The 26,274-nt window shown below is 42.0% G+C and overlaps 1 protein-coding gene across 1 annotated transcript in view; it reads left to right on the top strand.

The window, feature by feature from the left end:
• sgsm2 (small G protein signaling modulator 2) overlaps positions 1–26,274 on the top strand; it is an 88,961-nt gene that overhangs the window by 1,632 nt on the left and 61,055 nt on the right. The window contains exon 2 of the mRNA XM_078246888.1: positions 18,261–18,336. Within this exon, the coding sequence (XP_078103014.1) occupies positions 18,261–18,336 (76 nt within the window). The remainder of the gene's footprint in view (positions 1–18,260; positions 18,337–26,274) is intronic.

The following is a 26,274-nucleotide window of genomic DNA, read 5'->3' on the forward strand; positions in this document are numbered from 1 at the left end:
ATATTTCGCTGATCTAAATCCAGCTCTGTGTCATGGCAGTGTGGGCAGATGGAACGGTGTGTGGCTTTCCTCCGTGGCCGCTGAAGGTCCGCTGAAATCCATTTCACGGAGGGAAGCCAAACAACGGTCATCTAAACAGACTGCCCAGACAAAGATGACACAGAGCTAGATTAAAATATGGCAAAATATCGTCCTACACACGTCCTAGTCGAGACTGAGTCCAAATGCGGGTTGAGTCTGAGTCAAGGCCAGGAACAAAAACAATGATGAGTGCCTATTCATTATTTGTCATACTGTACTGTTGTTTTACTGTTTTTCGTAGTCAGAGTTGACTATGGTATAACTTAAATCACTCAGTAGAGTCTTTTGAATTTACGAAATAGTTCAAATGCGAAAGCAACAGGAAATAAGAAAATTTGCCAAGTCCAACGGGACCGAGACAAGTCCAAGTCAAAACACACATGGTCACAAGTCCCATGTTACGACCCACATTACTGAGACAATGGTAGATGGACTGCATAGCGCCTTTATACCTTTTGCCTTTCATTCACACACACATTCATACACTGTGCTGCTGTGCAAGGCGCTGGCCTGCATGGCAACTTGGAGTTCAATGTCTTGCTCAAAGGCACGTCGACATACAGGCAGGAGGAGCCGGAGATTGAACCGCCAAACTTGTGATTAAAGGCGACGGCTCTACCTCCTGAGCCACAACTGGCCCAAAGTACCCACAGCCTCCCCAAGTCTGAGATATTATAAAACATGTCTTGAGACTGGACTTGAGTATTACAGCCATTTTACTTGTTAGAGAAGACAAGGGTTTATACCAGAGATATGTATTGCCTCAGAGCTGCAGTTAACAGAAGCCCCAACATTTGTAATTGGGCACCTGACTGTCTGTAGGACGTTCCAAATCTGAGATTCAAAGCCGCCTAAATACGTTTTTCATTCATTTCTGTCATGTTTCGAGCCAACACTATTCATTTACAAAAAAAACTGCAGAAAACTTACTTCACTGTGAGGATTCAGTTTGCATATCTTGGCTTAACACTTTTCTGTCCTCCTACAACCATCCCACAATCACCCACGGGTTTGGGACTTAAACAAATGAATCATCACGACGTCTGTTAGGCCGAAAATAGCTTTAGTTCTCAGGATGTCTGCAGGCGGCGGAGATCTGTGTCTCCTAAACTCAGACCGTCAGGGAAATAAGGAGGAACATTGCATTCTTGGGTCACTAGGCCATTCGAGGCTGACTCTTTGAGCTGCATCTTCAAACACACCTCAGGTCATTTGAGTTTATCCTCCGGTAGCATAAATGTTTCCTTGTTGGTAACATTTAAAGAAAAGTACTTGTGTGTCAGTTGGATGTTTTTGTAGGGTCTCCACAGTTGTGTATTTCACTTTAAAGGGTCTGTACTCTGTATTCAGAACTTAAATGGCAGCAAAACAACTATTTTCTATTTATGTAAAGATATAGTGGGGAAATGGCATCCTTCTGAGTAGAGAATAAAGCCACACTCCTTCTGTATGTGTTGTAATCCAAGCTTCTTTGTTCTTCGTTTTGATTGACCCTCCGGCTTTGCATGCATGTGGCCATGACAAAACGTTTAGGTATTGGGATACGGTCTGTGAAAGTTGTGAGGAGGCAATCCCAGCCGGCTGTTTTTCTACGTATTTCGAGTAAAGCCCCTTTAAGGTTATTGAAGTACCCATGGAAATTCTCCTTACATGTTGGTTGCCATCGTGTGATACAATTTTACCATAACTTTCACATGTTTTCTCAACCTCGATTGTTCCAAAGCTTTAGATACCTGATAGCATCAGAGTTTGATGTTCGCAGTCTTATCAGTTATTGTCAGTGTTTATCCGAGCATACTTTGCCTTTACCAACCGGTCTTGGTTGATCTCAGATTGTGTTTTTTGGAAACAGACATATGACTATTTGTCTGTACATCAGATACGACCAGAACCAATGAAGCTAGTTTGGTTTTAGGCTAAGATCAATTAGCCCCAACATGAACGGATTGCTGTTGCTTCAGAAACAATGTTGATCTGTTGTTTTTGGCAAATGTAGTTTGCTGTCCAAAATTGCAATATTTTGCCAATAGCAGACAGTTATTGTAATCTCTGTGTGTATCCAGTCTAAGATTTAATGGTGTGATTGGCCAAAGTTCATCCCTGAGATGCTGGTCAATGCCTTCTGCCTTTTTAAAGCATAGTAAACTGGGCTGAGAGAGACTGGTTTGTACAAAGCCTGCTTACTCCTGGTTTTAAGCTCCCTGTCTCTTTAAGCGGCGCTCCGCTATCTCAGTATTGCTTGGCAACTGAAAGATTTAGCAGCTCCCTAAGAAGTTAAATTGCATCAGTTGGCGATTAATATCACAGCAGTGAGGCATCCCTGTCAGGTGTTCTTTTGTACAGAAACAAAAAGTGCCTTTCTGTACCTGCTACCATCAGGTACCTTTTGTTTTTGTGCAGATAGGGTTCTCTATTTAGAGGATAGTTAAAGCAACAGTCCATGCAGTGATAAACAGTTTATGTATACATTTATTAAAGTGGCCATATTATGCTCATTTTCACTTTCATAATTGTAATTTGAGATTGTATCAGAATAGGTTTACATGGTTTAATTTTCAAAAAACACCATGTTTTTGTTGTACTGCCCATTGCTGCAGCTCCTCTTTTCACCCTGTGTGTTCAGGTCTCTGTTTTAGCTACAGAGTGAGACCTCTCAACTTCTGTAACATCTTTGTTGGCAGTCGCACATGTGCAGTAGCTAGGTAAGCTCACAATTGCTAGCTAGCTGTTTCTCCAACTTCGGCCTGTACAAGGCAGGATTAGCCGGGAGACTTCTTCTAAACGAGGGCGCACTTCAAACTTTTTGTGGAATACATGCAGAACAGGGACATGTAAGTAGTTCTATACAATTTATTTTGTAGATTAGGGTGAATTTGTGTGTGTTGTAGCAGTGTTTTGCCATTGAGAACGAGCTAGCGCTAGCATGCTAACGGTTAGCCTCCTAGCACCCTCGTTTCGGCTAGTGATGTAGAAAGCCGTGCAGATTTTCAACAGCTCACCCAGAGACTGAAGGCAGGACACATTCAGAAACCCGTATCTCACTCTGTATGCGTGTGGAAGTACCAGAGACACAACATAACACCCAAATCCCAGAAAAAGTGATTTGTTTTCATAATATGAGCAAGGACAAGAGTTTTTTTTCTGCTCTTAAGAAATACTGTAATAAGTGTTTTCTGGAAAAACCTGCAAGGAATAACACTGTCCCAGTCCTACAAATTAAAAAACCCTAGAATCAACTTATTTTCCCAAAAATAATTATCCAGCAGGCATTAACAAATAACATTTAAAAGTAAAATTAGAGAGCACATTCTCCATCCAGTAGAAGAGTTGCTTAATGCGGTTTTAAAGATATGAAAGTAGTCTTGGGCCTTTGACAGTTTTATGATGTTCTGCGTCAGTCATACCTCTTTTTTACCAATATTATCTTTATTTCAAAGTTCTTTAGCAATCTGAAATGCTGCGCCTCAGTCCTCTTGACTTGAATGTACTACAATTGAGTTGTCATATTCAAGAGTGTGTAAAAGAATGCACCTAGTAGTGTGATATTTAGAGGTGTATAAGTTTCATATGCCCAAAGCTCTATGACAGATGTGATAATGACAGATTATTGAGAGACTGCAGAGACCAAGGGGAGTGGTGTCAAAACTGCAGAATGTAAAACTGACAGGATATAATTGAATGTGATGCAAGGCCATACTCATAGTGCGTGAAAATCACTATCCCATTTGTTTTGAATGGCAGTAGAAAAAAAGGTGACTGTGAAGATGAAGAGCATGATGTGCAGATAAAGTGAAAGTTGTATTTACTGCCCTTGCTTTGTGTCACAACTCTCCGTGGACAGCCTTTAAATGAATAGCAAAATAATTAATTCATTCAATCATATTGTTTTTCAAAGGCATAGTTCAGATGAAGCGTTCTAAATGAATACTCATAGCTGGAAAGCTACATGCTTCAGTTGTTGCTGCTTTCTTATTGGATAGTCAATCAAACGACCACAAAGAAGCGCAAAACAAACACAAAGAGTCAGAAAACGATTACAAATAGAAGCAAAATGACTACAGAGAGATACAAAACGACCACGAAGAGACACAAAATGACCATTAAGGCGAGACACTACAGGTGAATAGGGTAACATTTTTAACTTACAGACATGGGCGTAAATCAGTAGGGGGGGACAATAAACATAACATTTCTGAAGAGCAATTTTTGAAGGGGACACAAATAATTCAGCCACAATTATACTCGTAGAGGACATGTGTACACAGATGAAAGCCTTAATACTATCATTAGTGTAGCATGGAGACTGTACCATTTTCCTTCTTTGTACCATTATCCTGATTCATTAAAAAAGCTGACTAAATTGACCAAAATATTCTTCTTTAAAACAATGTATTTATTTCTAAGTTGTTTACAATCAAGCCACAAAAATACCTTAAAACATAATAACTTGTTTTGAAAATATTTTCCCATATAAAAGCAATACATTGCTTTTGTCCATCCATCCATCTTCATCCGCTTATCCGGGGTCGGGTCGCGGGGGTAGCAGCTCCAGCAGGGGACCCCAAACTTCCCTTTCCCGGGCCACATTAACCAGCTCCGACTGGGGGATCCCGAGGCGTTCCCAGGCCAGGTTAGAGATATAATCCCTCCACCTAGTCCTGGGTCTCCCCCGAGGCCTCCTCCCAGCTGGACGTGCCTGAACACCTCCCTAGGGAGGCGCTCCAGGGGGCATCCTTACCAGATGCCCGAACCACCTCAACTGGCTCCCTTTCGACGCAAAGGAGCAGCGGCTCTACTCCGAGCTCCTCACGGATAACTGAGCTTCTCACCCTATCTCTAAGGGAGACGCCAGCTACCCTCCTGAGGAAACCCATTTCGGCCGCTTGTACCCTGGATCTTGTTCTTTCGGTCATGACCCAGCCTTCATGACCATAGGTGAGGGTAGGAACAAAACTGACCGGTAGATTGAGAGCTTTGCCTTCTGGCTCAGCTCTTTTTCGTCACAACGGTGCGATAAATTGAATGTAATACCGCACCTGCTGTGCCGATTCTCCGACCAATCTCCCGCTCCATTGTCCCCTCACTCGCGAACAAGACCCCAAGGTACTTGAACTCCTTCACTTGGGGTAAGGACTCATTCCCTACCTGGAGAAGGCACTCCATCGGTTTCCTGCTGAGAACCATGGCCTCCGATTTAGAGGTGCTGATCCTCATCCCAGCCGCTTCACACTCGGGCTGCGAACCGATCCAGTGAGTGCTGAAGGTCACAGGCCGATGATGCCATCAGGACCACATCATCTGCAAAAAGCAGCGATGAGATCCCCAGCCCACCGAACTGCAACCCCTCTCCACCCCCGACTACGCCGATATCCTGTCCATAAATACTACAAACAGGATTGGTGACAAAGTGCAGCCCTGGCGGAGGCCAACTCTCACCTGAAACGAGTCCGACTTACTGCCGAGAACCCGGACACAGCTCTCGCTTTGGTCGTACAGAGATTGGATGGCCCTGAGAAGGGACCCCCTCACCCCATACTCCCGCAGCACCTCCCACAGTATCTCCCGGGCACCCGGTCATACGCCTTCTCCAGATCCACAAAACACATGTAGACTGGTTGAGCATACTCCCAGGCTCCCTCCAGGATCCTTGCAGAGTAAAGATCTGGTCCGTTGTTCCACGACCAGGACGGAATCCGCATTGTTCCTCTTCAACCTGAGATTCGACTATCGACCGAACCCTCCTTTCCAGCACCTTCGAGTAGACTTTACCGGGAGGCTGAGAAGTGTGATACCCCTGTAATTGGCACACACCCTCTGGTCCCCCCCTTTTAAAAAAGGGGAACCACCACCCCGGTCTGCCACTCCTTAGGCACCGTCCCAGACTTCCACGCAATGTTGAAGAGGCGTGTCAACCAAGACAACCCCTCCACACCCAGAGCTTTAAGCATTTCTGGACGGATCTCATCAATTCCTGGGGCTTTGCCACTGTGGAGTTGTTTAACTACCTCAGCAACCTCCACCAGGGAAATTGATGCCAATCCCCCTCATCCTCCAGCTCTGCCTCTACCATAGAGGGCGTATTAGTCGGATTTAGGAGTTCCTCAAAGTGCTCCTTCCACCGCCTCTATTACCTCCTCAGTTGAGGTCAACAGCGCCCCATCCTTACTGTACACAGCTTGGATGGTTCCCCCGCTCCCCTCCTGAGGTGGCGAACGGTTTTCCAGAAGCACCTTGGTGCCGACCGAAAGTCCTTCTCCATGTCTTCTCCGAACTTCTCCCACACACGCTGCTTTGCCTCTTTCACGGCAGAGGCTGCAGCCCTTCGGGCCCTTCGGTACCTTGCAACTGCCTCCGGAGTCGCTCTGGGATAACATATCCCGGAAAGACTCTTCTTCAGTCGGACGGCTTCCCTGACCACCGGTGTCCACCACGGTGTTCGTGGGTTACCGCCCCTTGAGGCACCTAAGACCCTAAGACCACAGCTCCTCACCGCAGCTTCAGCAATGGAAACTTTGAACATTGTCCACTCGGGTTCAATGCCCCCAGCCTCCACAGGGATGCACGAAAAGCTCCGCCGGAGGTGTGAGTTGAAAGTCTGTCGGACAGGGGCCTCCTCCAGACGTTCCCACTTACCCGCACTACCCGCTTGGGCTTACCAGGTCTGTCCAGAGTCTTCCCCCACCCCCTGACCCAACTCACCACCAGATGGTGATCGGTTGACAGCTCCGCCCCTCTCTTCACCCGAGTGTCCAAAACATATGGCCTCAGATCAGATGAAACGATTATAAAATCGATCATTGACCTTTGGCCTAGGGTGCTCTGGTACCAAGTACACTTATGAGCATCCCTATGTATCGAACATGGTGTTCGTTATAGACAATCCATGACTAGCACAGAAGTCCAACAACAAACAACCACTCTGGTTTAGATCAGGGAGGCCGTTCCTCCCAATCACGCCTCCATGTGTCTCCATCATTACCCACGTGCGCGTTGAAGTCCCCCAGCAGAACTATGGAGTCCCCAACTGGAGCCCCATGCAGGACTCCACTCAAGGTCTCCAAGAAGGCCGAATACTCTGAACTCTTGTTTGGTGCATATGCACAAACAACAGTCAGAGTTTTTCCCCCCACAACCCGCAGGCGTAGGGAGGCGACCCTCTCGCCCACCGGGTTAAACTCCAACGTAGCGGCGCCAGCCGGGGGCTTGTGAGTATCCCCACACCCGCCCGGCGCCTCACACCCTGGGCAACTCCGGAGAAGAAAAGAGTCCAACCCCTATCCAGGAGTATGGTTCCAGAACCAAGACTGTGCGTAGAGGTAAGCCCCACCAGATCTAACCGGTAGCGCTCCACCTCCCGCACAAGTTCCCGGCTCCTTCCCCCACAGAGAGGTGACATTCCACGTCCCCCAGAGCCAGCCTCTGCTGCCCGGGTCTGGTCCGTCGAGGCCCCTGACCTTCACTGCCACCCATGTGGCAGCGCACCCGACCCCCAGCGGTTCCTCCCACAGGTGGTGGGCCCATGGGATGGAGGGATGTCCGCCACGTAGCTTTTTCGGGCTGTGCCCGACCGGGCTCCGTGGCAAACCCGGCCACCAGACGCCGCTGACGAGCCCTCCATCTGGGCCTGGCTCCAGACGGGGGGCCCCGGGCTTCCTCCGGGCAGGGTCACTTCATCCCTTCCTCGATTTTTCATAGGATTTTTTGAACCATTCTTTGTCTGGCCCCTCACCTGAGACCACTTTGCCTTGGGAGACCCTACCAGGAGCACAAAGCTCCAGACAACACAGCCCTCAGGTTCATAGGGACACACAAACCTCTCCACCACGATAAGGTGATGGTTCCCGGAGAAGCATTGCTTTTGTACACTTGTTAAATTAGCTGCTCATAATGTAAATTAGTGAGCCACTAGTAAAGCTCATCTGCTAACCCTGACAGACACACACGTCCAAAAATATGAACTGAGCTCAACACACTTACCTGAGACTCTACACCTGACTGTCCCTGGTCTCCCTGTTCCTCAGTTCTTTCTGTCTCCTTTGCCTGTAACATAGTGATGTTAGTATTTCCATAAGCACCCATTCTTATAAAGATGTTACCAAATTGTCTTGATATGAGGACTTATTGGTCTTACTTGGCGTTTTGGTGTACTGAAAAAGGATCATGGTCATGTTCAGGTCATTTTATCTGGGCAACAACAACACAAATCTTTAACGTCAGATGTCTAAATGAGTTAGTTTCATAGGTTCACCACGCGGCCATTTTTTAATTCTAAAATGATCTTGCGTCCTCCACATAAATATTAGGTTTTGTCTGGGACAGAGGATATATATTTAACTGATCAACCACTTAACTTCATATTCAGCAAAACACAACTGTAGATCTTCAATATTAACCCTAATATCAGGTCACACACATAACGTTAGGCTTATCGCTGTGATAACGTTAGTTGTAGTGGGTGCATTTCTATCCAGCAAGCTATTAAATAAGCTAGGTAACGTTACATTATATTAAACTAACATAGCAAACTTTTTGTCATGACTAATTCGTTAATTGCTCAGCATCATTTCTATTTGAGAAAAGAACAACCTCATCCGATGTTTAATGTGAATAAAATAGCCTTGAACCGCCTACTTACTACATTCCTGTCACTACCGATGTGACTGAGTGCAGATCCTAACTTACAGCAGGCAGTGGACCAAACCACTGTGAGGCAAGGGAGGGGGGACTCAAAATGTTTCTAAACATAAAAAGCATTTTTTGGGGTTTGTTTTACTACTTACACAGATATTTTAAGTATACATCATTATGTTATTTACAATACACAGCATTGTTTTAATGATATTTCTAGGGGGGGGGGGGGGAACCATTAGATAGGGGGGGTCCTGACCCCCTGGGATTTACGCCCTTGCTTACAGATATCACCATGAAACTTTACCAGTTGATTACTCGCATGAATAGGAGAAAAATATGTATTGCAAGTTTTCTGTAATTTTATGTTTAAATATGCTAATCAGGCTATATCTAATTAAATATGCGCTAATTTGCATATATTTTGACATGACGAATCTGACCATTGAAAAAAAACAAGGTTCAAAATTATTTTTGCATTTTGTTGATATATTCAATGAAAAGACATTACCAGAGGGGATTATGAATTTCTCCTTTTGTTACCCAGTAAATCAGAAAATACTGCCAATAGCCTTAAAAAAAAAAATGTCTGCACTATTTTTAGGCATAAAATGTCACATAAATCGGGCCAAGAATGATATATCAACAAATCCCTCTGGACAAACCTTCACAATATAGTTAGGAATAAGACCGTAAAGTGTGGTGTATGTAGGTGCTACAGAAGTGGAAAATCATCACGCGGAGTGTGAGAAAAAACTCATTTTGAGATTTTGATGGCAAAATTCCACTAATTTCTATTGAAAGCCATGAATTACAGACAAAATATGCTTTAGGTCCAAGTAAAATCCATGTATCACACTGTTTAACATCCAAAACTCATTATTGCTTCATCCATCACTGATCATAACATCCAAAACAACACATCAACATGGCCTTCAACTGAAGACCATTACATCACAAACTTCGAACTGACAGAACACAACCATTACACAGCCTAGTTCCCCCAAGTTAGTTTACAGTCTACATATCCATGCCAGTACCATATGTAGGGCCTTCCTCCATCTCCTGCTGGTGTCTTTTCACTTTTTTGGCTGTGCTTACACTTTTAAGGCTCCACTTTGCACTGGCGGAATGGACACTATTGGCTTTTGAGATCCTAACCATGTCGTCATCCTTCATTGCATTGACAGGCTGTGCTCTGAAGCCACAATTTCTCCATCACAGCCAGCATGGCAGAGGCACCCTCATTGAATGTAGAAATAGCCATACTGGCTGCAGCCTCAACCCTGCTTTTCCCCACAAAGACATTGGGCCCATATAACCAAGTTGAGGCATGCGTTGGCATTCTGAGTGCCTCCATGCTGCACTGTCAATGGACATCCGGTGATACACAGGGATGAGCTTGTTATGGTGATCATTAAAAAGACCAATATTTAGAACATTGGAGAAAGCAAACAAAGTAGACTAAATTGTTATTTGACAGAGTATCTTCACACTGTCAGAGATACAAAGAAGAGACGGATACTGACTAAATACAGGCTCAGTGACCACCAACTGGGTCAGACAGACAGGTCAGAGAGAGAGACAGGCTCAGTGACCACCAACTGGGTCAGACAGAGATACACTTCCTCCTCCACTGGGAAAAACTATCTTCACTAAGAGATTTACACCTTGGAAAAATGAGAGAGAGAGAGAGAGAGAATATTGGTTGCTGATAAAAAGGAAATGACCACATTTGGATCTGACAGCATTGTACAGGAGAGAGGGAGCTTTCCAACGGTATATGTCATGACAGGGTGCAGACAGCGATCGCGGAGCAGCGCGATGATTTAGAACGCCAACTTTTGTTGAATTTAGGTGAAATCTACAGACGCAAACAGACAAAGTATAGTAAAATAAAGACCTAAATGTGTATTGTGTACTTTTTTTCACCACAATTCTGAAAGAATACATGTTATTGAAGACAAATAGCCCAAAATCTCAAAATTGACCAGTGGAGAAAAAACGACGATGTTTTTGCCTGCCGTGTCCCGCCTTAAGAGAAATAAAATGACTACAAATGACCCAGGGGCCCAATAGCTCATAATTTGTCCATAGCCTTCGTGAAGGCACATGATGTTGCACTTGAGTGTACACTTGAGAGAAAAGTTTAAACGTTGCATCCTTTTCACACCTGGGCATGATTGTCAGATTGTTGGTTTTGAAAAGTTACAAAAATTGTCTCACACTGTTAGACAATACAACAAGAAATTAGTTTGAAGCATATTGGCGTGTATAGTTGTTTTTTTTAAGCAGAGGAATGGATCAGTAGACTGTTACTGTAGACCATGTTAATGCAAATGTAATAATATTCTTCCCAATAGTGAGTATTGAGCGGAAAATATGTAGCTTTGTTTGTTGTGTAAGGCGTTTTAATTTAAAGTTATTCTCTGCACCTATTTTTCCTCAGACATCTGAGGCAACCATTTTACAGCTGGTCTGAGAAATAGAAAGTAGACTTGAAGCTCAGTAAATCTATTCTGGTCCAGTCAACATCAATACTCTGAGTATGGTGTTTGAAGTGGCTGCCATAGGCTTCCATTTTTCTAATACTATTTCCTTTGTTTACTACAGTGTGCTGCCTTGGTTGCCATATTGCAACTCGCAGCTAAACCGCATTAAGTTGCCTCTTCCCTGAAGAAATAATCTGTTGTTTTGCAGCAGAGTGTTGGATAACTTCTCCCTCAGCCTGACACCTCCTGCAGGACAGAATCATTTCTTCCTGCCACCATTTTATTTTATGACTTCTGCACCAAGAGCCAATCGTTCTAAACTGCATTGATATCCACTTGATATTTTGTACTCTGAGGTTAAATGTTGAAGCTTTAGTGCGTAGCTTTTTTGATATTAATGAACGTTACATTCAAGCCATTGCCAAATGAGTTGATATAAATCTAATTAAGACTACCAGCTTCACAAAACACTCTCTGTATTTCTCAGCACGGCTATGTTTACAACATGGTGTCGTCCGGCGACTTACTCGCGCAGAAACTCGAGTAAAGATAATGACCTCTTCTGAAGACTTCATCATGTTTTTTTTTAATCCTCCTTGGCTACATAGGAACTGTGTGAAGGAGGGGTGGGGGTGAAGCGCGATCACAGAAGGCTTGTGTCATGTGGATGCCCCAACAGTATTGTTGTCATTACCTATGACATATATATATATATATATATATATATATATAAAGTCATTCCTCATGGGGAAGACCAATACCCACTATAGCTTTAATTTTCGCTTTATTTTCCTCCAACCGAAAAGTGGATAAATTGATTCGACACAGGATATGGCACTTTTAAAGAAGCTGTACTCCACATTCAGAACATATATATATATATATATATATATATATATGCACACAAATGTTTTTTTTTTTATGTAAAGACAAAGGGGAGTAGTGGCATTCTCAGCAGAGAATAAAGTCACACCCCCTCTGTGTGTGTTGTAATCTGACAAGAGTTTTTGAGAGCTGTGTTGCTGTTTTTTCAGTATTTCTATTACAGCCCCCGTTTAAGGAGAGGAAATGATTGCAGGGTTGCAGTGTGTAATCTGTAAATGTTAGAAAATCCACTTTTTGTGTGAAAACTGCAGCTGGTCGCAGCCCTCCTCATCCACCAACCCTACTCGGGAATGAATAATTACCTCATTAATGACTGTGTCTCTGCTGTGGCCTAACTATAGCTGATTAGGATGGAAACATATTATATTGCAGTTCCTCAGACTAAGAGGAAGGGAAGGCACTGCAGCACACAGAGACAGGTACACAATACCCTAAAGACAATTAAGCAAGATTGCTGCAGTCGACAGCGGCAAAACAAGCTACAATGTAAGTTAATAGGGCAATTGTCTAGCTTGTAGTTAACTTCACAAAAGTGCTTGTTTGCCACTGACAGGTTCAGATTAATTTTGTCTTACAACATTATGGAAAGGATCCCTTCAGAGATAGACCTTTAAAACCTCTTTGAGACCTTTCTGTTTAACCAGAAACAGCTCTGAAGTCGCTAGCGCTAAACCCACCAGACTCCATTTAAAAAAGCAAGACTTTTAGTGTGTATAGAGCCAACATATTTTCACATGTAAATCGGTAAACTATGTGGTTATTTCAATCAAAACTAGAGTTGTGATGGTTGGAAAAGTGGAAAGACGACCCAAAACGGCTTTTCATAGTTTTATTTTGTTTCTTTCGACTTTGAATGAAGTGTATTTTACGATGTCAGTAAAGTCTGACAGTCTGGTGGGTTAAGCGAATGTAATTTCGCGGCTGTTCTTATGTTTTAAAAAAGGATCTTACTCTATAACAGAAAGGTTGACCTCCTTAGAAATCCTTTCCATAATGTTGTCAGATACGTTTTTGTTGTTGTTTTTTCCGACATTTTTGTCACTTTTTTCAATGTTCTTTTGTCATTTTTTTTTTTCAAATGCCATAAATTGAATAAAACACCCAAATTAAATAAATGTAGTGAACTGATTACTTACTCGTGAAGAACGTTGTACAGAACCATCCACGTTATTGTTTTTGACAATTTGTTTGAAAGAAACTCAAATTTCTGATATAGAAACGTTTTGAAAATGGGTCAAATTTGACCCGAGGAAAACAGGAGGGTTAAACTGTATTTTTAAGTACTTGAAAGAGGGGAACTACAAAATAAAGATATAAGCAATGCATTAGTTCGAAATGCAAGATTTAATTTTTCACAAACCAAACAGGCTAGTGCCCTTTTCTAGCCTGGTTGACACCAGACCCTTCTCAGTTGTAACTGAGAGTGGGTCTGGGGAACGGTCATTCACAGCCCATTTCCACAGGGGCGTCACCAACGGACGCCGCTCAAATGCCTCTGGGTGCAATTGGATAGTCCTTCAACCAATCAGACCAACGATCCGGGTGACAGCAGCTACAGCGGCATCAACGGGTTACTGCGCTTTGGTGGCCGTTATGTTGAATGTAAAGAAAAAGCTGCTTGCCGTCGCTGTGCTATTGTCATCGTGTAAAGCCCGCCTCAACGGTTGTGATTGGTGCCTCGATTTGGAAAAATTGGAAATGGGCTCTTGGCCAGACTGACTTACAGAGCAAATCTCAAATTTGCAGAAAGTTCGTCAGGGTTTTCCCAGGCTAGCCCTTTTCTCTAAAGTTGCTCAGATTTAATTATCAGGCCTGATTGTAATCCCCTCCCATAATCCTAAATAGTGGCCTAGACGAATGACAAACGGTCTGTATTCGACAGTCTGTTGCACATTTCCCGTATTTCCAATTTTCAGTATTTTCTTTCCCAGGGAGATTGCACATCTTATTAGTGTTAGGAAAACAGTCCACCTTTGTGGCCACAGGGAACACCCTGTTGATGGTCTGTTGTTTGCCCCCAGTCATGAACATGAGATGAAGGGAAAAGCAAATGTGTCCTTATGTAACTGCCAGTTGGCTAATGAGCTCTTCCCTCTGTTCCTCTCAGAAACCATTAGCTTCAGGATTCTTAGAAGTTTCTCAACATTAGCCAGCTCCACTTAGCTGTTTGACCAACTACATCTTGTTATTTTAGTGTCATCTCTGGAACTTGATGCTTGGTTTGCTGCAGCTGTTAATGAAAGTCCTCTATAAGGAAAAGTAAATAAATGCAAGTGTGTGTATGTGTGTGGCTGTCACCATGTTGTTTTCCGGTGCCTGAATGATCAGTCCTCTGGATCCTTCAATAATCCTACAAACCTCAGTGGCGGCAGCCATATAGGTAAATAACAAAGTCTACTGTAGTTCCTTAACCAAGTGCAGATGCATTGAGTCGCTAAACATAGCAATAACAATGTTAATTATACAAACAAAAAAGGGAAATACATTGTCACTGAAGGTTTAGTATGAACATGTTTAGTATGAACATTTTGCGACTCTGCAGATACATCACTATAAAACACTTCTTTAGTATGTTCATATTAAATGTAATCTGGATGGCATAATGTTCAAAATGTTCAGATGTTTCTTTTAAAAAAATGAATTTTCTGACGCAAATTTAATCATGTAAAAGACAGGGTTGCTCTCTTACCTGGGAGAGATTACTGAGACAAATATGATGAAATGAAAGCCATTACATACTAAGATAGCGGAAATCTTTGTGACTGTTTGTCTAGGTCCTTATTTTAACCCAACCACCCAATCGTGCCTAAACCCAACACTCTACTATAGGTTAATGCTGTCACAAGCATTTAGCCCCTAATTGTTTTTAACCTGATATGATCTTTCAGTGAAACATTTGGTTCCATTTAGTATGTAACAGCCCTTCGAAACAGTGGGAATTTAGATTAGTGTTTAGGAGGTCTACTTCCTAAGATGTTTAAATGTTTAAAACTACAGTAGTACTTTATTATGCCTTGTACCAACACATTTAGATGAATATAGCATAAATCCCCAGGAAGTACTTGATTTTCTGTATCTGCTGCTTTCGGTGTACAGCTTATAATAAATGGATTCTAATGCTAATACATCCTAATATACTTAATCATGTATTGAGGAGCATACCAAACTTGAAATCAAATGTAATCCCTGACAGCCAGCATTAATAAAACTGGGTCATTACCAAACACAATCGATTCCATTTCAGTCACTCACACCCAAGTGAAGGTATCGACCACTCTGACCGACCGCTGTTTATCACTTTACTCTGATTCACTGGGTAGAGCTATAGCTGTAGGTAAATATATGGATCTATTTGCACATCTCAGCGGACAATGTGGTCAGTCAGAGGCTCTGTATGAGGGCATTTAAAGGCAGCAGTTATCCAGAGAGTTCACTCTGATGGTGATTGTCCAGCAGATGTTTAGCATGGGATCATGACTTATTTATATAGTTATATGTACATCTTCCATTAATTAAACCTTTGTAGTAGTTGGGGGGCCAGGTCTCTTTGTATATTGATATTAAATTGAAATACTAGAGCAATTAAGATTAAGCATTTAACATTGGTTAGTGTGTGGTAGTTTGACATTTAGATTATTTCACATCTGTTTAGATTTGCATACCCTACATAACTTTCACCATAGCCGCCTTGATTGTATTGACTTAAATGTTTTTGTTTTTTTTAAACAAGTTGAACACCTTGATTTTACTTACTCCTTGATTTTACTATTGTAATTGAATTGTAAGGCTTGGTTTAAAGAAATGCCAATAAACCAGAGCACGTTTTTTCCTCCCATCCCGGAATGCTGTGTGGACTAGCCAGATCCTCCTCCACAGCGCTGTGGAGGAAAGTCTGGCAATGCGAGAGAGACTACAGACTTGGTGTTGCTAGTTGTGTGACATTGTATAAATAATGAGAATACAAAAAAGGGAGGCATAACAAAGAGCAAGCCACTTAAATCCAATTGCCTTTTATAATAGCCCACTATGAGGTAAAATTCCCTCCTCTGCAGGTAGATGGGAGGTCAGGGCCAGATATGCATTATAACAGCCACATGGAGATGGTAGGGATTCAGTCTTGCTCAAGGACACCATAGCAGGGCTTCTGTCGTCAAAGCTGGCATTCATACATTTACACCCGACATTACTGAGCGTCCTCGGTATCTAAATTCTGCCCGCATTGTGATCTGTTCTTAATATGCAAAATAGTTAGGCAGGGCTGGTAGACATGTCCAAAAAAACATGTAGCGTCCCAGGTCAAGGAAAGCAATGCCATGGACAAAAAAAAGGAGAAGAAATTGGATCACTGCATCCTTCATTTTCACAGCTGTTCAGATGTGATGGAAATGCAAACAGGAATGTGATTTTAGTTCCTTTGTGAGTTTCTGTGGTTGACTAGCTCCTGAAACTATTTGGTTACAAATGTTGGCATTAAGCTTTGAGGACTTATTGATTGCAGTCACTACAGCAGTGGAGGAAATCAGTGAGCAACTTGCAAACAGAAAAGCTCAACACTGAAAAGCAAGGTGAACACCAGCGTTCTTTATGACAAAACGGTTGTCTATGTCAGTGCTTTCGCCAGCTGTACAAAATGGGTGATTTGGCCCAGGCCACAAAAACAAAAAAAAAATGGAATTGTGGACTTGATGAAGGCTGAACCTCAACCTGGTGGTGAGGATGATGAAGCTCCATCCCTCAGACATGACAGCTCTACGACCTCCCACACCTCCATAATACAGGGGAAAAGTTTGAACCAAGTGATACCGTAGTTAAAGCTTCATTATCACACAACCAAGCAATTAAATTCTTCCTGTTTATCAATTAGACCCAAACAAGGCAGAGGTGTCAGACAGGTCCTGGATTAATTACCAACGACAATTAATTCTACAGAGAGAGCAAACTTAGACAAGCGAACACCAGACTGACTCAGTGTTGTTGAACTCACTCAGGCTCTCCTCCCCAGAGACACGATAGATAGCAGCAGAAAAGACTCATTTGAATGTTTCCGGGATGACATGGTATTAATTGGAAGTCAGTGGTGCGAATGTTTGGGCGAGACTGCCAGAGCTGTATTAGTAGCTGTCACACTGTTAGAGGAGAGGAGACTGCATAATTCTTTAAAGTGCTCATATTATGCTCATTTCCAGGTTCATAATTGTATTTAGAGGTTATATCAGAATAGGTTTACATGGTTTCATTTTCAAAAAGAAAATTTGTTGCACTACACATTGCTGCAGCTCCTCTTTTCACCCTGTGTTTTGAGCTCTCTGTTTTAGCTACAGAGTGAGGCATCTCACTTCTGTTTCATCAATGTTGGGAGTCGCACATGCGCAGTACCTAGGTAAGGACTACTAGCCAGTCAGAAGCAGAGTATGAGGGCGTGCCGCGCTAGCAGCTAGGTGAGCATTATAACGTGTGTTACAAAGTGACGCACGTTTGTCACGGAAGTAAAGGCTGGACTACAATAGAGCTGTTTGGAGCAGTTTGTGAACAGTGTTTTCTATTGGAGATGGTAAGTCCCTTTGGGGTGGACTTTAGGCTTTTTCACTTTGGAAGCCTATTACATGCACAAAAAAGATGTATAACACAATAAAGTAAAGGGAAAATGCCAAAAAGCATAATATGAGCACATATGAGTTATGTTTTTGTAATCGGGTAGTTGGAGATAACCAAGTACAAATAATTTGGTAGCTTTGTCGGCTGTGGTTATTGACAGTAATAACAAATGCTATCTGATAGGCTTGCTGCGCTAGTCGGTGTTACAGGTGTTACACGGTGTCTGGGCATACTCCGATTACATTACATGCTGCCCCCACCGTCGTTTTGCTTTTCACTTGTCACTGAGACGAGACCGACAAGACGATGGCGGAGGATTTGGTGTCAAAGTAAAGAGCAAAAGTGCAGATTATTACTGTAGTGATCATGTAGAGTTCATGAGTTGTGTTTTCAGATTTTCTGTGACACCTTTTATCTTATTATGGCCGATGCATGACTGATGCTGATCACCTTGACTGTGATAATAGTGATGACTACAGCATTTCCTGTACAGGGAAGCAATAACGGCAGCTAATGTAAAGACGACGATGACAACTATTTCACATACAAACTGTGGCTCTTTTCTGCTTTTGTGTGCAGGTGAAGCAGATCATGGAGGAAGCAGTGACTAAGAAATTTGTCCACGAAGACAGCAGCCACATCATTGCTCTGTGCAGTAAGTACGCTCTTCTCTTTTTATCTCGCCACACACACACACACACACACACACACATTGTCTCCTTCTCTTCCGCTCTCTGTCTTGTGCACACACACACACACACACACACACACACACACACACACACACACACACTTGTTGAACTCCTCAGCAGGTGACTGGGTTTTGCTTCTCCGTCAAGGACACTGCTTGACGTCACTGTGCGTCTGACTATGCTGTTGCATCAATGGAAAGTTAATAATCACAGTGGAGCTAATGGAAACCAATTTTAGAGACAGGCTGTACAAAACCCAGGTTTTCTAAGCCCTGGACGTGTGTGTGTGTGTGTGTGTGTGTGTGTGTGTGTGTGTGTGTGTGTGTGTGTGTGTGTGTGTGTGTGTGTGTGTGTGTGTGTGTGTGTGTGTGTGTTGGCCAAAGAAAGATAGAGGGGTTGCCCCTCCTGACCGGATGGTTAAGCCCGCAGGGGTGTGTGTGAGTCACAGCTTCCACGCTGGTCATACAGCTGACTCTGGCTATAGCCTCAGATCAGCTCCCCCAAATGACCGATGACACAGTAGAAGCGTTTTGTCTGTTTTATGGGGTTCAGACACATAGCTGCAGTAAAACCCAAATACACTAGATATCTCAAATAGATACTTTTTTATTACTTGTAAATATGTGGCATATGAGTGCTATGTGGTATTCAGAAATGTGATGCTGAGTCATAAACAAGTTTTTAAGTGATATCTTGATTATAATATTTCACAAATATGCATTTCTGTACACATGCATGTATGCTTGCAGCCCATTGGTTGGGCCATATTGCATGAGTAACACAGTCTGCCTTGTGTGTATTCAAAAAGCTAATTAAAGAAAAACTTTACATCACATTTTATCATGAACAATGACACGTATTAAAACGATGTATTCAAACCCAAACACAGACCCCCCCACCCCTTTGCCCCTACCTGTCTTGTGTCCCGCAGTTACCCCAAATCCACTGACACTGACCCTCGCCCCACAGCTCAGTCAGATCATTGTGCCAGCATCCCTCCATCTACACTGCCATGGTAATGTCTGACGAGGTGAAACTCCAGCAACACTAGTATACAGAACAACATTATTTTTAGACCAAAGCGTTTTGTAGCATTCACCAGGGTCATCAGCAGGAAGGCTACAAGCCAGACTTTTTCCCTTCTCATTGCACCTTAGAAGTAGGTAAAGTTGTGCCGGAAATCCCTACTCTGCCATCTTAATGCCTAAATAACACATCATCCAGAATTCATAGGTCCTGGTTACTCCAATGTTTTGTTTTTTGGTCTAACATACTGAAAAATTATGACTCATCACAATTAAATTACGTTACCGTAATTAGTCCTACATAACAGAGATTCTCTCTCTGCACATATCTGTTGCTGAGCTTTTTGTCACCTTGGCACTATTGATTTCTTCTTTCTCGCCCTCTTTTTCTTATGATTATTATAGTCTGCCTTAACACCTATTTACACAGGATTACTATTGACTGGGGAGTACCAGTGGTTTTGATGAGCATTGGAAAGAAGCCCTCCCTGCATCTTGTTAGTTGTGTTGGGTGACTTGCTGATATAAACTGTGACAAGACAATATAAATTAGTTAACTATCAGTTAAGATTAACAGGTTTGGCGATGAAGTACGTTACTTTTAATTTGAAAGTTGCCAAAAATACATATTCCCATCTGGTTATTTTATCTATGGTTATTCTCAGCTCAGCTGAATATCATGATATCATATACTGTGACAAACCAAACATTCCCTGCTGCTGCTTCACATTAACAGCTTTACACTAGAGAACCAGATTGTACCCAAATTATACACAACTAACTGCTCTGTCCCATAACTGCAGTTCCAACACTTTGTCGGAGGGCGTTTTCCCGAGGTATTTAAAGAAAGGATTATTTTTCACAGATTGAGACCTGCCTAAGATTCTTGTACTATGCAATAGTTTTTTTTTCTTTTGTGTGATTTGCTTTTTATTATGAGAACATTATAGGAAATGCAACATGTTTGTCCACAAATTAGCAGAGCTTCATTAGCGGTGCTATTCTTCAATCAAAACAAGTCTAATCAACCAGATATGGACATACTCTGCAATATTTGGTTGGTAGGTGAATTTTAAATACTGCCAGGAGGAATGTTTTTTTTTTAATTTTTTTTTTTTAATTGCTACAGTGAGGAATTCTATGGTACAGTTTTTGTGTAGTATAGTATATGTTGTATGTACAGTATGGTACGGTATTGTATAGTGTAATATAGTATAGTGTGGTGTAGTATGGTATGTTATGTTTTGGTACTTTACGGTATGGCATGGGACAGTATGGCGAGGTAGTTATCGTTTTACCGTATGTATATTCTGTGTATTTTCTGTACTGTTCCTTTTGTTTCCACTCCTTTATGCTCCTGAATTTCCTCTTTTGGATGATAAAGTAAAATTTGATTTAAGATTCTGTGTACGATGGTATGCTATGGTATGATATGATATGGTGTGGTATGGAATTGTGGGTTTGGTCTGTGTATTCATAAGCATTCACAAGTATTAACATAGTCTGTGTGGGAGGCATATATACACTAAGATACTAAAATGCCAACATTTATACAGAGGTTCAGAGGTTTTTTTTCTGATCAGACTGAGGTGTGTAGTTACAGCCATTTTGTATTGGCATGTAATTGATTTGCTTCTAGACCTGATGTGTATGTGTAAGTATTTGAATTTATGGAAAAGGTTGTGAATTCATTTTCTGAAAGTTTCACTTTGCTACATCATCCAGTGATGACTTTTATTAGTGGCCTTATATAGTTTGATCGGGGCCATCTGTGATTTCAGTCAATTTCATTTTCCTGTGTGAAATTATTTCACAGTCTGCAAAGGTTCGAGGGTAAAGCAGTTATAAGCTACATGATGTCCCCACATACTGTACTAATCCTGACTGATCCCTTAACGCTTCCACTTCAAGGTTGAGATATTACAGCACACATTGTACAGGTGGAAAGATGTGAGAACTACTGGGACTAGTTCATTTTCCTAAAGATATGCTGACATTCAAAGATTATAACAGCCAGTTCTTTCCTTCCTCGTGTACAGACAGGACCATGTAAATTGAATTGAACCCTGTGGGCCACTGTGATTTGATGCAATAAAAGAGTGACTGCTGTGAGAGCAGAGTTCATTATCTATCATCATCAGTAGATCAATCGTTTCTCTCCAGAACAGACAGAATCACATCCGTCCCCGTCAAAGTACTAGACCTGGTAACAGGGCAGTGTGGAATGAAACTGTGTTAGTTTTAATTAGAGCCCAACATGAGACTGATCCTGAGGCATATCATCTCATTATCAATGTATTTAGATGAGGCGGGGCGCCTCCACTGTCAAACCCTGCAAGAAACACTGACTTTGGTAAACAAATAAGACCGTGGTGGAGCAGCCTGGAGAAACTGTTAATGTGCATTCATAACGTACTGTATGTATAATGTGCTTCATGTAGGGAAAGTGCTAAGTGAAGGAAAACCAATTCATATAACCAAAAGCGTTCAATTTACAAGAGTAGGAGATCCCAAAAAATGGTTTCCAGTCTTCAGACTCACAGATATGCTCAGTTCTTCCTTAAAGGGATAGTTTGGATATTTTAAAGTGGGGCTGTATGAGGTACTTATCCATAATTAGTGTATTACCTACAGTAGATGGCGGTCGGCACAGTCCCAGTTTGGCTAAGCCCCGGGAGTCTTTAGTGTCTGAGACCATCAGAATCAGCCGACATTCTCAAATATTAACTCAAAACATTAACACGTTTTTCACACACAATACCTTCTTAAAATTTGAACTTGTATGTACAAGACATTGTATGACACACAGTATATTGCAAACCTTTTTTTATTTGAAAGGGGAGAGAGACGGGGGAAGACATGCAGGAAAACCATCACAGGTCAGATTCGAGCCCTGGACCTTCTGCATTGAGGAATAAATCTCTGCACATGTGTGCCCGCTCTACCAACTGAACTAAACAGCCACAACCATTTTAATTATTTGATATCAAAAATCAGTATCACAAATCTCCACTCAGTCAAGTGATTCCACCAGGATCCACACCCCCAGACTGTGAAGCTGTTTTCTAATTACATAGAGCTATACTGTAGCTATAGTTTCCTCTCTGATGTTTGTATTTGGTTACTTTCATGAGACAAATAGCTGTGAGCCATTGTACAAATCCTGCAGGATGCCCACATGACCCCCTCAAGGAAATGGCAATGCGGCCCTCTTGAACCTTTATTATGTGCTTTGTGCAAAGTGTGTGAACGTGTGTGTGTGTGTGTGTGTGTGTGTGTGTGTGTGTGTGTGTGTGTGTGTGAGAGAGAGAGAGAGAGAGAGAGAGAGAGAGAGAGAGAGAGAGCGCTCATAGAGTCTGTCATCGCCCCGTGTCGTCATCTTCTGCTTCAGGTCATTTGCTTGCAGATGGAAAATTCACCTGATATGTAGCCTACCCATAGTCATCTGGAAAATCACAACAACATTTAGAAAAAAAACAACAATAAAACAACAGTTGTTTTGCACCTCAAGGCTACCGTACGTATTGGCCTAAATCAATAAAATTTTAATATCTTTACTGTAGAATGTATAAAACTGTTTTAATTTCAGTTAAACACATGTCATCATTATACACTACAGTTGCATCTGCAGTAAATTTTTTAGATTTAGAGCAGTACTTCTGTATTTCTATCATTGCAATCTATAGACATGGCACCATTCTATATGCTGGTGAGCTGTTTCAAAATATTTCAAATGTATGCAGTGGGATCATTTGGGTGCATGGCTCTCTTGCTTCCAGCCTTAAGAATTCTCATCTGACTGTTATTAAGACACCAAACAAGCATATGATTAAAAAAAAATTTCAAATGTTAAAGTGGCTAAATGTAACTTTCAGTTTGTGTTGATTGTAGCGGCCGCTTTGGATCAAAGCGGGTAGTATTTTTACCTGCTGTCGTAAAGGTCTTTTCTTTACAGTGCTGTATTGCCCACTGTATTACCTTTGTTAGCGTTATGGGGAGGTCATATAGTTGCGATGAATGTTTTGCTCAGACAGAAAATCATTCATTTACAATAAGAGAATAAGTTACAGATGCACCGTTGCATTTCAAGTGTTGCATACGGTAACTTAGCCTACTTTGGATGTCTCGTGAGATAAACCGGGTATCACTGTCACTGTGTCACGAGCCAAAGTATTAAGAAGTTGTTGTAGCAACCAACGTAATAATAACTTAGATTCATATAGTGCATTTCATGAAATGACGCTTTACACAGGTAGGGGTGGTGGCAGAAGCTCAGCCCATAGGGAGTCTGGTTAAGAACCAGAGGGTTGCTGGTTCAAGTCCCCATGTGGACTGAAGAGTGTGTACTGGTAGCTGGAGAGGTGCCAGTTCGTCTCCTGGGCACTGCCTACACGGAGTAAAGGGGAAACCTACGCGGGGGACGTATATGTCGGCTACTGACGTACAACCGCATTGTAAAGTTATTTTATGAATGAAATTGACATATTACATACCTGAGGGCCAATTCGGGGTGGGTTTTGAATCATTTACAAATCCCTTAATTGACTCCATCTGTTGATAGCCCTCCCGAAGTTGACTCACGTTATCACCATTGTCTTCCCCTTACCGTTCCCTTTTAGCTTTTAGTTGTTCTTTGTTTAATTTCCTTCTTTTCTGTGGTGGTCCTGCCCCAGTATCAGCCATAACTACAGCAGATAACTTCTAAAATAACATTAAAATACAATTAGGCCTATATAAAGAAATCTCCTGCTTCCTTTTACCTGGCTCAAAAGGCTGGATAGTAAAACAGGCTTTTTCGGTATAACAAAGAAATCAGAATGTGTTACTGTAGCGTCGTCTACCTGCGCGGGAAAAATCGAACCCGGGCAGAGGCATGAATAAAAACAATATAAAAATGGCGTTCTATTTACTGTTAGTCTCGTTTGCTGTTACAGGTCATTTAAGACCATTGTATAAAAAATGACAGAGCTTCAGAAAAATTTAAAAGTTGCATATAGTCACTTTAAGTTTAAGAAGATTCTGTTGATTACGTAATGGCAACATATAAACTTAAAAAAGGTTGGCTGGGGTGGCCAATACATTTTTAGTGGGAGCTGGTGGCACCCCGGGTATTTACTGCAGTTATAGATAGAAACCTGCGGGATGTTTGTTGGCCAATCTCTCTGTGTGGTTGCAGTTAGCTGTTGTATAACTGTATCTATGTGTAGGAGTCCTAAACTTCTCCACAACATTTCAACTGATCACATAACTCACCCTCATTAGCCTCATGGATGGGGTAGTCAAGTTGTGTTATGTGTGATTTTTCAGACATCATTTGTTATGGTATCATACATGTTATCTTGCTTATGTGAGTGTGATAAAACCTAGACAAAAGAAAATCTTGGTGCATAAAATGGTGTCTAAAAAGATACACAGCCCTGAAATGAACACCGGCGTGTGCTATTAATAGAGCACCCAAAAATACTGCCTTTAAAGAGCTGCCATCACCATGACTGGCTTTTTCCCCTTAATATCAAAATTCCCAGGCTGAAAACAGAAACACTGAAATATTCTGGTAGAAATACAATAGCGATCTACATGTAATTTCCACTCATATCCACACTTTTCTGCGTAGAAACACTGCCCTTAAAATATACATAGTCTTCAATTAACTGCACCGTCTGTAATTAAAAGACTAATAGGTAATTATAGATGATGCCAAAGCCTATTAATTTGTCATTAGGTCATAGCATTAGGCTGATGAGGAAGTCTGGTGTTAATAAATCAGCCCCTTTACCAGCCTCCAGCTTCAGAAATGAGAAAACGTTACACCGTGAATAAGAAACATAAATGTGGGAAAATACTGAATAAAAGGTAAACAGCTGCTGAGTCTACTTTCAACGAACAGAAAACTATCCAGCAGTTTCTTTCTAATAATTCAAGCTTTTATCAGACCATAACACTGGTTTGATATATTGTTACAGATTAAGCTACACAGCAGTATATAAAGGGATTAAAATAAGCACCACCTTTATCAACTGCAACATCAAGGTGATACGTACATCCATCTATCTATAATTATAATCCAATAATATAGCATACTTTATTCTAAAATGGGCCATTCTACATCATGAGTACTTTTACTTAAGTAACATTTTGAATGCAGGATTTTTACTTGTAACAGAGTCGGCTATTCCTACACTGTGGTATTGCTAAGTAAAATATCTGAATACTTCTTCCAGCACTGGGGGATGATCGAGGCAGGCTCACTTTTGTTCCTGCTTACTGGCGTGTTACAACATCTGTAGTTTGGGTTTGCCAGACCATCCACACGCTGCAGAGCGGAGGAGGGTGTGGCTACTCCACACAGCATTCTGGGATGGATAGAACTAGGACTGGTTAAAGGTGCAGTAGGTAAGACTTATAAAACTAACTTTCTGTCATATTTGCTGAAACTGACCCTATGTTCCAGTAGAACTACATGAAGCAGGTCATTTAAAACAAATCAGACTCCTCTGGCACCACCTACAACCTGTAGTGCGATTTGCAAAAGTCCACCGCTCCCTGTTCAGACGCACCAATCATGGCCAGGGGGGGGTGTCTAACTGCGTGTCAATCACTGCTTATGCACACGAATTCATTCTCCCTTGTGGGGCGAAGGGGTTAGGAGACCGTTATGGGCTTTAGCAGAAAGGGGGGAGGGACTGAGAAGTTGTTGATGTTCAATTTCTTTGGCTAAGTCCTGGATCTTCGCAATCCTACCTACAGCACCTTTAATTGGCATTTCTTTAAACCAATCACAATTGTCATGGGCGGCGCTAAGCTCCGCATGGAGCCGCTGTAAAATAATTGTGCGAGAGAAAACTCAGATTGGACAGATAGTCTAGCTAGCTGTCT

Source organism: Sander vitreus, chromosome 3 (assembly GCF_031162955.1).
Source record: "Sander vitreus isolate 19-12246 chromosome 3, sanVit1, whole genome shotgun sequence".
Lineage (NCBI taxonomy): Eukaryota > Metazoa > Chordata > Actinopteri > Perciformes > Percidae > Sander > Sander vitreus.